This window comes from Strix aluco, chromosome 5, assembly GCF_031877795.1.
Source record: "Strix aluco isolate bStrAlu1 chromosome 5, bStrAlu1.hap1, whole genome shotgun sequence".
Taxonomy (NCBI): domain Eukaryota; kingdom Metazoa; phylum Chordata; class Aves; order Strigiformes; family Strigidae; genus Strix; species Strix aluco.
The window spans coordinates 16,409,884-16,423,290 of NC_133935.1; the positions used below are offsets into that span (position 1 = coordinate 16,409,884).

At 39.3% G+C, this 13,407-nt stretch overlaps 1 protein-coding gene across 10 annotated transcripts in view; it reads right to left on the reverse strand.

Moving 5' to 3' along the window:
- ERC1 (ELKS/RAB6-interacting/CAST family member 1) overlaps positions 1 to 13,407 on the reverse strand; it is a 304,797-nt gene that overhangs the window by 7,995 nt on the left and 283,395 nt on the right. For 7 of the 10 annotated variants that reach the window (XM_074826139.1, XM_074826142.1, XM_074826138.1 and 4 more), the window contains one exon: positions 10,417 to 10,605. In XM_074826139.1, the coding sequence (XP_074682240.1) occupies positions 10,417 to 10,605 (189 nt within the window). Of the gene's footprint in view, positions 1 to 10,416; positions 10,606 to 13,407 lie in introns of those variants that run through there. The other 3 variants (XM_074826144.1, XM_074826145.1, XM_074826143.1) reach the window with 1 other exon arrangement.

Here is a 13,407-nt window from a genome sequence, read left to right on the forward strand (position 1 = left end):
ATTGCAAGCATCTGCATCCACAGTTCTTTGTCATTTTGAGCAGCTGTAGCAAGTAGCTTATTTATATTTGAACCTTATTTAAATTTTTTTTTTCTAATATTATCTGTCAGTCCTGTAACATTTCTTATTCCTAAGTGATTAATATTTTTATTGGAACTCCACTGTGTTAACATGGAAAGAATGTAAAATTGGAATTTTTCATCCCTGAAGGGGTAACTGGTCATCATTTCTTGATCTATATTTTGTACTTCTGTAACACTGCTCGTTGTAGATTTTAAAAAGAGAGAACTGTCAGGCAGCAGGACAACCGGGATCATTTTACCATCATAAGAGCACAATGCAGAGGGAAAGGTTATATTTCAACAATTAAAATTTTAATCAGATACAACAGTACGTCTCTGTCTAGTGATGGTATCAAGCAAAGCATAGGAGATTGTTACTGCAAGAAATACTGCATAAAAACAAGCAGTCTAAGAACGACTATAGAATAAACATAAATGCTTTTTAAGGAAGTTATGGTATAGACTTCTATAGACAAAAGTGAGAGAAAGGAAATTAAAAGGGTAAGCCTGCTACAGTATTCCCTTTACTAGGCAGGGTAGCATATAGTAAATTATTTGGGCTTTGCGTGCTGAATGTTAGTTTAATGTGTTCTTATGTGCTTTGTTCCTACTGGCTGCCGTACTCGCAGAACAGCTATACAAATCCAAGAGGGGCTCATGCCAAGAATCACAATGCAAAAGCAACCTGATCCCACTCTGCCGAGTGACATGAGCCGGGGAAGTGGGGAAAACGAGAGGGAGGGGAGCACTCCGGGCTCTGTAAGGGCTCTCGGGGGAAAAGGGGGGGAATTCAGCAGTAACCCATAATGGCTCGGAAACAGCACACTGTGGATAGGCGATTAGCCTGGTTCCAACAGCCTGGCAGAGTTATTAGTCAGAAACTTGCAATGGATGGGTAAGCCTAGGAGAGGTCCAGTCAGCAAGCAGGATTGAAAGAGTCAGCACAGCCAGCGAGGAGCAGTGCTGAATATTAAAAGCCAGGAGACTGGGTTTCAGGGACTACCTCTGAGTCTCAGGTTGCTCAGCCTAGTGAAACCCCAGCAATTCAGGCAGCCCCAGCTACAGCAGCCTGCAAAGCACCTAACCGCTGGTAAATTCACGGGACTGGTTTGAACGACGAACTCTGAGACAGGGCTGCCTTGGTTTCTTGGGCCAGCGCAAAGATTTCACAGTGCCATTCCTCAGAAGGGTGGGAGGTTGTGGAAGTTGGGAGAGACAGCAAGTAACGGGAGAAGAAGCCAACGACGTAATTCTCTTTTTCTTCATCTGGCTCCTGCAAGGGGCCCTGGCTCTCGGTCCGCAGGAGGGGAGCCAGGAGAGGGCACTGTTAGCAGGGAAAGCAAGGGCCGGCTCTCTGCGGGTCCTGCACCACCACCTGCCCAGCCAGCATCCCTCTCCTGCCGGCATCTCAGCCAAATCCTCCAGGTGAAGCTCCAGGAATGGAGAAAGTAACCAACTTAACCAGATGAAAAAAATTCTTCCAAGAAATAAGGTTTTGACCATCAAGAGCCCAAAAGGAGACGGCTCTGAATGCTGAAGGCCAGCAGTAATACTTTGCAAATTAACGCAGACAGAAAGTCTGCACAGCTGGCTGGCAGATGTCTGTGATGAAACATCTCTTAAAAAAGTAGCAATGATAGTCTTGCATTGAGTTTGCTAGCTTCAGAACATCTAGGTTTAATAATGTGATTTCTACTTAAACAAAGACATCTTAATTGACTATGTGGCTGGTTGCAGCATTTCTATATCATGTATGTCATCTCCATTTACGTCATTCCTTTCAGAAACAGCTGTGAGCAGCATACGTCACTGCTCGTTCAGACCTTAATGGGGAACACATCCAGTTCTCCATGGTATAACTTGAATCACCTAGATGTTTGGCAGTCCAAATTTTAGGGAAGTTTCTCTAAAAGTATTACTATCAATTCTGCTCCTGGTTTCCTAGATTTTCTTCTTCTGAATGCAAATGGAAATGGTGTTATCTTCCCCATATCATTTTTCTATGAAAATAAAGGTGTGTTAACAGTCCTTTTTTGCTGGCATTTTCAGCTGAGGATGAGGAGATTCATACACTTGCCTCATGGAAATGACCAAAAAAGAGATGGCAAGGCCAGATATGTTTGCCCAGTTGGTGACAGGTAAAAATAGACAGCTCAGAAAGAAAAGGATAGCAAGGACCCCAGAAGTGGTTCATAGTATTTATACTTTATCTTTGGACAGAAGAACAGAAAGGACCTTCAGCATCTCAGGGGAATGGAAGCTCGCAGATAACCTGCAACAGATTCAGACACTTTTCACCACTGCTGCCTTCCTTCCTGGGTTTAGAGCAAGTCATGATAGGAATACTTTTCCATTTATAGTTAAACTCCATCAGTGAAAAAAATCCCAAACAATTCACTATGAATTTAGCTTGCATTCTGCTTTTCTGGTCCAAGATATTCCAGAATTTATTTAAAGATTAATTGACATTCAGAGGGAAGATAACTTCATAGTTAAGAAATTGGATGCTATGGTTTTATATGCACACTAGGTGAACTGTGGTGCTGCACTGCAGAACCTTTGTGGCCTTTCCTTATCCCATAATGTAAACAAGGCAACATTAAGCTAAGATTTTTTAAAATTTATTTACATGGAAGAGGCTTACTCCCTGAAGTGTTATTTTCTTCTCGTTAACAATTCCACAAAAACACTGATGAAAAAAGGCAAACAAAAATGAAGTAGTGTCTCATCTCAGGCTATGAACAGCAAAACTGAATACAGAATATGAGGTGCTTGTAGAGCAGCACAAAAAGAAAGTTAACTGCAGGACTTCTATAAGACTACAATACCAGGATCTGGAATTATGCTTCTCCAAAGTTTAGGTGCTTCTGGATCAGGCTATGGTTAGTCTGAAAATAACTTTAGAGCTTAAAATAACAGAAATAAGCACCACAACTGATTTAATCTTAACCTTTGTTTTGCCTCGAAGTAAGTTAAACTACACTGTATCTCAGGCAAATGGTCAAGAGCTTTTGCATCCCCCCAGATGAATCAGTGTAAATATGTATGTTTGAAGCAGTGAAAGCCAGTTACATATAAACCTTTATTTCTCAACTACAGATCTATAAAATGGCCAAAAGAAAGGGTTAGGAATATGGAAATCCCAATCTGTCTTTTTTTTTTTTTTTAAATGTATTTTTTTATGTAGACCCTTAAATATTTTTGCTCTATCTGGAAATTTTGGTTTTTATGTTAGCTTTTTCAAAATATTTAAAACACATGCATTTAAAAATTAAAGTAGGATTTCACATTAAACATTGTCTTGTCTTTTAAAATCATGTAAACTTAAAAAATATGTTTTAAATACATTTAAATACATATGAATAGATTTTACAACCAATTTTGACAAAAACCCTGAAAAAAATTGAAGGCTCTTGCACCGTATTATTTGAAATAACTTTGCACATGGTATTTATCCTGCATTCCCGAGCATCTCTCAGGTTTGTGACTAGCAGAAATATTATTATTTCCTTGGTAATGAATGAATTTAAAAATTATATAAATGGGAAGAAGGAATAAAATAAATGCCTGTAAGTTATATTTTGCATTTGACTGGAGAAGTTTTCCTGCAAATCTTGCACTTGCAGATAGTATGTCTATCCTCCAGCAACAGCAGCAATCATTTTACAGTCAGAGAACAATTTTATGTTCATGTAAATTCTGGTGTACGTTATACAGTGAGAATTAATGCTGCTATAGTGTACAAAAAGTTGTTATTCTGTGGCTAAGCAGAACAAATAATAATTATTGCCTGTACCACAGGGCTATCCGCTAGGGCCAGGCCCCACTGACCTAAGCATGCACAATGCAGGCAAACCCCACAACCCTAATCCCTAACAACTCTCAATTCTCCACATTAAAGGGACTGTGAAATAGAGTTAGGCAGCTGCTTCTCCTAGATTCAGCTGCAATGCATTACTTACTCGTCAGTTTACTCTTGAAGCTGGATTGCTACATGCTGCCAGAACCACTCTGTGATGCACCCACCCTTCATGCTGGGCTCGTATCTGGCCCCTCGCTTTCCCTGCTGATGAATTAGGCCTCCACATCCCCACAGAGACTCTGCCTGTTTAGTCAAGGCAGTACCTGATAGTCACAACACAGGGAAAATTCACCTGTCTGCAAAGCAAATCTTAAATACCTCTCTTGTATGTCCTAGCTGATGAGTTTTGGAAAAACTTTTTAACTGTTAGAACAGAGGCTGGCAGGCAGTTACAGTTTTGTGCCTGCGCAGCGCAAAACAGAGAAGAAAGGACAAAGCAGGAAGTACTTGAATGAAATGATGAAGTTATAGGCATCCCGTTATTTCAGGATCAGAGCTGAAGCCCTTTCTACTCTTTCCATGTTACTTATTTCTCTTTCAGAGGAAGTTCATTACGAAATCATGGAGAATCCTGTCAGCTCTGCAATTTCTGACAGATACTCCAGGAAAAAATTTCCATGGAATATTTTGGTCTGTACAGTCCAGTGAGCCTGACAAGCCAGCAGAGGACCCAGCTGCTCCTGCATGTGGTTCCTTTTATCGAGGAAGGATGCCCACAGAGGCTGCCCCAGCAATCCTGTGCAGCCTCATACCAGGAGATGCTGCAAAAACCTTTCACAAGGACCACAGTGTCCAAGCAAGGCACAGAGTAACTGAACTTGTTACTAATAGCAAAACATACAGAGAGGTGAGCTGCCCTCGAGAAAATAAGGTAATAGCTCAGGTTGGTACACTATCTGCTTGTGGGAACTGCTTGAAATGAAACCACAGTAAATTTTAGACACACCACACACCACACACACAAAACACTTGCCTGTGTCCTGAAAGCAATGTTTTTCCCTTTATATCTCAAGTTAGGAATAGATAATGTTAGTGATTGATAATATGTATTTTAATTAAAATTAGCAATTCCATGCACAAATAAAAATGGATAATGTTATGGCATTATGGATATGGTCAACTTATGGATAATACTTGTGGCTTCAACCAGTATTTAAGAACTATGACACTGATCCCAAGTTCTCATACTCACCCAAAACATTAATTTAATATAAAAGTTTAAAATACTACAAAATGTAGTATAATTTTAGAGAGTTCCTATATCCATTACTTTCTCAACTAAACTCGGGAAATACGTTTGCACACAAAGAAGGATATAAATTGTTGCAATTATTACTTCTAATTTCTAACAGAGACCAGAAGTGGACTGTTTAACTTTAAAATACATTATGCATTCCCATAAGATTACAAATTAAAAATAAATGACATAAATCAGGTGGGGAAGATAACAGGCTAATGGAAGAGCAGTCAGAGAAGAAAGACGGGGTAAACCCTGAAGTAATAGAGTAATTTAGAATGACTAAATGCAAAACATGGCAGAGTAATTTCTTTAAAGAAACTAATAAGTTGAGTAATTTCTCACAGATGATACAGAAGTAAGAACACAAGTGGAATTTGAACAAAGAAGTACGCAGGATGTTTATAAAATAGCTATTTGTAGCTTAGAGTAAAGTTCATCCCACTTATGATATTATTTGTATAACAAATCGAAATGTGTGTTTAGTACTTTCAAAATTCAGCAAGCATATATACAATCTTAAAATGGAATTTGAAAACTACATACATGTGGTCTGGCGTCCTTTCATACAAAAAGTTTAACATTAACTTTGCTGAGAGTGAAATGTGAATTACGCTCCTTGGAACCAAGCCATGACTATTTAGCTGATACAGCAGGTTGTGACTGATACAGTGAAGTGACATTATCACCTTTTTCCTTCCTCTGCTTCGACGAGCTGAGCAGAAAAGACATTCCTGATTTCTTGGGAGAGGATTAGTAAGTAGGAATCCCTAGATGGTCTGTGCTTTGCCTGAAGCTGGTACACAGGGAGAGGGAAGACAACCTTTCTTCACTACAAAGGCTCTTCCAAAACCATAAAGATTTTTCAAAAGCACCTTGTAACTCACAGCCAAAGCAGTCATAGGTGCAACACCATGTTAGTAGTGGGGTGAGACAAGCTCCTATAGCAGGTCTCCTCTGAGAGAGTATCTCATGGAAACACATCAGCCCAGGTCCTTCAGGCTGCTGTTGATGCCCAGGTCACAACGCAAATGCTGCCAGAAACTCCTCTGGGAAAAGAGGAACAGGTTGACTGTGAGGGTAAAAAATGGTGCCCAGGGGCCAGAAGAAATAGGCAGGACCCCCAGCAGCCTGGATGAAGCCAGGTTGTGTTGGACATGGCTGCAAAGAGCCACTGATGGCAGGGAGCAAAATGCATCATCCTCTTCCTCCTTGGGTTAAGAAAATTATCTTAATCAGATAGGTCCTCTTCTGTTGGAAGAAGTACTTTTTCAGAATGACTGCAGGAGCTATTGAAAATACAAGGCTCTCCATAATATGAGGTTCTGCACATTTTAGAGATGGATTTGAAGCAGTAAGAAAATTTATAATGCTGCTTAACCTATTAACAGAATGAACACTGTTGCCTACTACTAACATCTGGTTGCTCTCTTTGGTTGTCTCTACTTCACACTGCTGCCTTCCAACCACAGTGCAGCATGCCACTAGCAACATACTTAAATTATGATTTTCAGCAAGTTCTTCCATTCTTTCCTTTTGTAAAGATAAGAGAAAAACAAAAACCGAACTATAAATAAAAATGTGGACCATATCATTATGTTCTTAATGTCATTTCCTTTCATATAGAAATAAAATCCCTCACTTACAGGCAACCATCTGAAACATGAAACGTAGCCCGAGAATATTAACATAATGATACGTTTAGGACAAAGTGGAAAAAGATATTGTATTTAATAGACATTGCTAGGATAATTCAATTATTTATAATGAATAAATAGATTTTTTATTTCTCAGTGTTGATACTTGGAACATTCTTCCTTCCTTCAGGTAACTTCAATTTTTTAATAAGAAAAGATGAACAGGACATAAAGGGGTCAAAAAAGGACAGTTCCGGAAACAGTGCTGGTTAACTTCTTTGGGGACATTGGGTCAGAACTGACTCAAAGGAATATTTCCCACCACATGAATAACTTAATGACATGGTTCCAAGCACTGTAGATTCTTTACTGTCCACAGTCTAGTATATTACTTTAGATTAGGTTTTGAGATACCATATACTCCAAGTACTGGCTTCAGGCCTTCATTACAAATGGACCAAAATTTTACTACAGTAAGTCAGCTTTACAAAATGTCTGATAAAATGCCAGCAAAGAATGCATCTTGGCCCCATATTTTGATTAAAATCAGTTGAAGTCACTAAAGAATATAGCTGAACTTAATGGCAGCATAAAGTATTATATGTGAGAGGTACCAATTATCAATAAAACTTTGAGAGTCTACAAAATTATTTATGTGGCAACAAATTCCCCTTAGAACCATGGTGTAGATGCTGGCAGATGCTATTCTGACAATGACTTGTACACTAGTTTCTGTGGGTCACTGTGAATGTGCTGGAAGAGAGAAAAACTTACATCTACTTCATATACTAGCTTTACCTACCAGAAGAAGCCACCAAAAACTTCTGCTATTTGTATCTGAGCCTCCCCAGCAGGTACAAGACACCTACAGGGTATCCTGGATATGATGAAACACAGCAGGACCAACCTTTGCCAATAATAGTTGCTGCAGTGGGAAAGCACAGCTCCAAAAGCAGCAGTATGAAAATGAATTCTCAACTATTTATAAAAAAACCTCCAAACCAAACTAAATAATCTCATTGGTGAGAAGTGGATACATTGGCATCATTCTTAAATATTATTGGTGTTCAGTTAAATGTACCCTCCCTAATCATGTTAACACTTCTTAACATTCAAGAGGATTAATTTTTTCCCACTGAGGCTTGTGGAGCATTATCTACAGAAGATCATATTAGAAGGGACAGGAGTGAATTTAATGCACTGGATTTGAAGTAATTCACAAAACTCATTAAAATTCCAAAGATGCAAAATGGGTATTCTGTGATGGGCTCCTGCAAATCTGGAGAACTGATTCCCACCTCCCATGGGAATACTTTAAACACAAAGGAAATTCTGAAGTTAGAAACAGAAAAGCTCCATGACTTAAATGAAAAATGTGCTCTGTAAATTAAAATATATCATTAGTTTGTATTTTTCAACTGAAGCTTGTTAAATACAATCTAAGTAAGTATGGAAAAGCAGAAGAGATTGCTACATTTTATTTTAGCAGATGTTAGTTACTCATGGGAATCACAAATGGAGTAGTAATTTTAAGCAACTGTGGCAAAGCAATGTAGAATTAAGACAATAATGGGATAGGGTAGAAAGATACATTTTCTTCTCTCCTCCAGAACAACCTAGATATTTCTTTTTCTCACAATTTATACTTAAAAGCTTTCTTTACTGTGTAACCAAAAAGCTTTCTTTACTGTGTAACCCATAAACATTGCTAATGGACTAGCAAAGTTTGAATGAGAAATATTATCTTTTATTAGACCGGCACACAGAACTAGAAAAAGCAGATGCTGTTTTGGGCCAACTATGTATTCAGAAGAACTTGTCAAAGAAAGCCTTTTCTATTTTCTTTACCTACATTCTCTTGATCAAATAGAAGATATCCCCTATCCCCACAGGTCCTGATTATATTCAAAGACCATCACAGCTATAACAGACTAGCCATTTTATTTCAGGGATATCCAAACTTTTCCCACATCCAGCCTTTACTTTTGTTTTCAGAGATGCCTCCCATACGTGCTACAGGTTTTGTCATTCAATGCTTCATACTAATCTGACAGACAAAGCAGTTCAAAATGTTATGCCTCGTGTTTTGATCTGTAACGTAGGAGCCACACCTCTAATATATGAGAATGGCAGGCATTATACTGAAGAACTTTCAATCCTGTATCAGTGACTACAGAACCCAAGAGGTAAATAAAACGTTGACTCTGGGTGAGCAGGGGCTAGCAGGGTCTGCAGGGAAAAGGGATATGTCGGGCCTATAGAGGCAAATGTAGATATTGAGTGATGCACACAGCACACACTGAATCAAATACATGTATGAAGACAGGTACAAAGACAGAGATCAGCTGTCCTGTACCATCTAGGCCCTGTTACAGGCATATTTATCTCCAGAGGTCTGCTTTTCTTTCTGAATTGTTAGACATGCTTCTGTTGGCTTCCTGCAATTTGGCTGCTGAGCTGGTCTCTCCAATTTTTGGATCAAAATTCAGCCTTGAGTTGAAAGTGCAAGGAAATGAGCTTAAACATCACACAAGAAGAAAACCAGAGCTGAAGTGTTCAGGATAGGCTCAAGATAGTGTTCACTGACCCACAAATCCACTTTTAACTATATAGGCCTTACACTAGTTTGTATGCGTACTGGATAGAGTTTGGAATAGACATGAAAGTGAATAATTTAGTGACAGAATTGGCATTATAATCCAAAGTCAGGGTCAAAAAGACAAAATCAGTCACATTTATTTCTGGTACAAGTTCCTTAGTTTAAAAAAACCCCATTCTGTAATATAGGAGTAAAATTAAAAAGTTAAAAAGAGAAATAGGAAGGAATGAGAGAAAGGGGTTGTAGGGAATGATGAATTATTGTATGAAAACAGAAGATAAAAACTGCCAGTGAAGAGATTAAAGAAGGCAAGACATCACCAGGGCTGGGAGAAAGGAAGATTATTTCAGTAGTTGAATTACAGCTAGATTGACTCTGTAGAGACTCCATCAGACAAGCTGTTATTAAACGCTTTCAATTCTGTATGCCAAAACTCCCGGAAATACACTTGGGCTTCTGGACTCTGAAATCACTCTGTGTGTGTGTGTGCATAAGCATGGGTGTATTGCATCTAGCACATTGGGTCCAAATCTCAATTTAGGTATCCATGTAAGGTGGCAAGCAGAAAAAAATTATTGGCAGAACATACTGTAGCAGAAGGTAAGGGCATTGTATACATTTACATAGAGTGACTCATAAAAATGTGCCAATTAAAATATAAATTATTAGCCTCATTAAAAAAAGATTTAAGATCCCTATGACTACATTAAGTTATAAAGGGCAGCTAAAATTTGTTAATGAGTAAAACATGGCAAAAGTGGTATCTTGCAGTTTGATTTCCTATGAGTTTGTAGATGCACAGCCTCAAATACTGATAAAAGAACAGATAAAATTCCTTAATAAATATTAAATGGCAATGATTCAAAAAATTACTGACTCCTTCTGTCACATAAGAGTGGATCGTTGCTACCTGTTTTCACCACTTACAGAATGGGTTCCCAACATTTTGGTGTGGCACATCAGTAAGACCTACATCAACAGTTAAGGCCCTTGTTCAGAGCTTCAGACCACAAACTCACCTGCTCCTGGGTCATCTTCTGCAGCTCTTTCTCCCAGGCTGCCCGGTCATCATCCAGGTGGTAGGAAGCAGGTGGGGTGAGTCCACGCAGAATCAGGGGGTCACGGTCATGGCAGAGGGCTGTCAGATGTCCAATGTACAACTTCAACTTGCTGCGATTCTGATCAAGTTCTAAGAGGGGCTGAATTACCTGAAATAAGAGAACAGAGACAGTGAGGAACAGCTTGAGATCCAAGCAGAGGTGAAGGCGAAGATCAACCTCTAAGTTACAATCTTGTTCAGCTTCATACTGGAAGAAACCTGAACACCCTCCCTCCCCTGCAGTACTCCTATCCCATAACCCAGCAACCATCCAGCTGAAGCAGAAAGAAATCAAGGATATTAGGGAAAGGGGACGTGGTGATGATAGCTGTCTGATTAATATAGGAAATAATAATGATATGGGTGAAAAATGAAACAGTGTTAAATTGAATACATTAACTATACTGATTATCCAGCAGTGCTTCAGTATACTATTTCAACTCCCTGCTTTAAGGAAACTAATTTTTCTGATAAAAGGCGTCTGTCCGCAACTAAGGCAATAGCAATGTAGATTTTAACTGGTTTTGTCAATAAACATTTAATTGTAACTTAAGTATGCAACAAAGTGTTCTGAAGAGAGTAGTTTCAAATGATGGCCAAGATGTTTGTTTCTAAGATGAACGCATCTCTACTGTAGAAACTGGATAGAGACATATCTTAACCAGAAAGTTAAGATAGAGTTTTCTAGAATTTCCTCTATAGATAAGACATAGTCTTCTATAGTTTTGAAAAGGCAATGACTTTCATTTATTATGCAAGCCAGATTCTATACAATAGACTAAAAAACTAAAATCAAAGGACTATTTTATTTCATTATACTTTATCCAATCTGAATTTAATCCTTGTTTCTCATTGCAATCCAAACTGGAGTCATCCATTTCCCATAAAAAGTATTTGAAGAGCCATTTTGCATTTGTTTTACAAAAATATAGAGCTGAAGTGCGTAAATACATACTGGGAATCCCTCACTATGACCTCCCAGAAGAATACTGCTTCATATTATTCTAGGTGTTTGTGCGCATATATTCAAAACCACAGTAATACGAAACTCTAAGGTTTGCAGTTGATGAAAAACCAAGGAAGAATTTGGTTTAGTGCCTCCACTCCATAAAATGAGATGCTGAAGCTACAGGCACTGATGCACACCAGCTAGGAGAGCTGGAAAGCTTTGCCATGATACTGGCAACTTGTCTTTGTGTTCCCAGGCAGGGGCTGCACCTGCTGTTTGTTAGGGGGCCGGGGATATCATTTCAGTGAGACACCTCTGACCCTGCTAATGAATAAGGAGTGAGATAATCTCTGAGTCAACAGGAACAGGGTGCTGGCACTACTTTTAACAAAAACTCTGGCTTTGACCCCTTTTAACAAGGCTGTCAAGGCTCACTTATTTTGCTTCTAACACTGTTCTACATGAATTAATTTCTGTGCAGTGAGAGCATCTGAGAGCCATGGCTAAGCAGCTAACTAATATCAGGCTCCCTGTCCTGCAGAGCATAGCTGCACTCAGCAGCCTACCCAAGAACATCAGGATGGCAGCAGCTACAAAAAACCACAGCAGCATGGCAGCTGTGGTAGAGGAGACAGATGAGAAACCTGCAGAGAGTGAACTCCCGTGCTTTATTAAAAATCCTACTGCTGTGTGCAGCCTTGGGGCAACATCTGTTTGCAGATATAAACACACATATAAAAATAATGGCTTAACGTATCAAGACTGCAAAGTGCAGCAGCCCAGAATATTCTGCTCTCCTGTATACAGGGCAATAGGAAGCGATATTTTAGTAGCATCAACACAGTCACATTTCACTTCCATCACTGAGCACAACTGTATTTAGCCAACTATATCCATCAACTTTGGTTGTTTGCTGAATTTGTTCTATTTACCCCAATTTTTTATAATAATTTGGCTTACCTAGATTATGATCTGAAAGTGTACTGCCTGTGCAGGTGAAAAAAAGTGATGCTTCTAATTTAACTGCTGTCTTTCCTCTTTCTTACTATTCAGTTTGCCCACAGAGGGTAGAGCGATGGAATATCACATCTTAAAAAAATACTGGTTTATAAGGATGTGAAAATTAAGTAGTCAATGGCTAATAACAGCTGTCCAATCAATGTAGCAGCTGCCTTGTACTCTTTTCAGATACCACACCGCAGTCTATTGAATGTTCATCAGATGCGCAGATTTCAGCCTGAAAATAATCCGCCTTGCCAATCTTCCCAGCTATTTGTGAACAGAAACCATCCCTGATAAAGAGAAAGCAGAGCTATCTAGCAAGTAACAATGGAAGATTTTCATACAACAGTCGAATTTGATTGCTCAGGGACAAGTCCCCTTTCCTCCTGTACCCTTCCCCCTTACCTCAAGCTGGAAACAGGCCAAATGAGGCGTGTGAAAGTTCTTAACTAGCAGCCCTCCCAAAGCTGTTCGCAGAGCAATCATTCCTCTCACTTGGGATCCATTAAACCCTGCCAGTCAAGTAGGAAATGCCCTTATATCTGCGTTCCTGCCATATCTAATTTGAACTAGCCACTTAGCAAGAGGCACTGTGCTTCCCACACAGCAGAGCTGCCACTGCCTTATCTCAAGAGGGTGTAAGAGCATTTGCTAAGTGGAAAGGCAGTGCAGTGCTGGATTCATAAACCACATCGTGTTCTCATGGTCAGCTCAGAGCTGTAGAGCTTTCTAGGAAAACAACGGGTAAACAGATCAAACCCAGGAATATCTTCTAAAGCAGCCCTGATTCATTAATTGCGCTGATAGGTTTAGGCCATCCTCATCAATGCATGGAATGAAGTCTGCTTAATGTACCCTCAAGTTCAGAATATTGTTAATGGCCAGCTAAGTTTGAGAACGTGGTTCACTAAAAAAGGCAATCACTACAACTGTGAAGCACAAACGTGAAATGCCTGACAA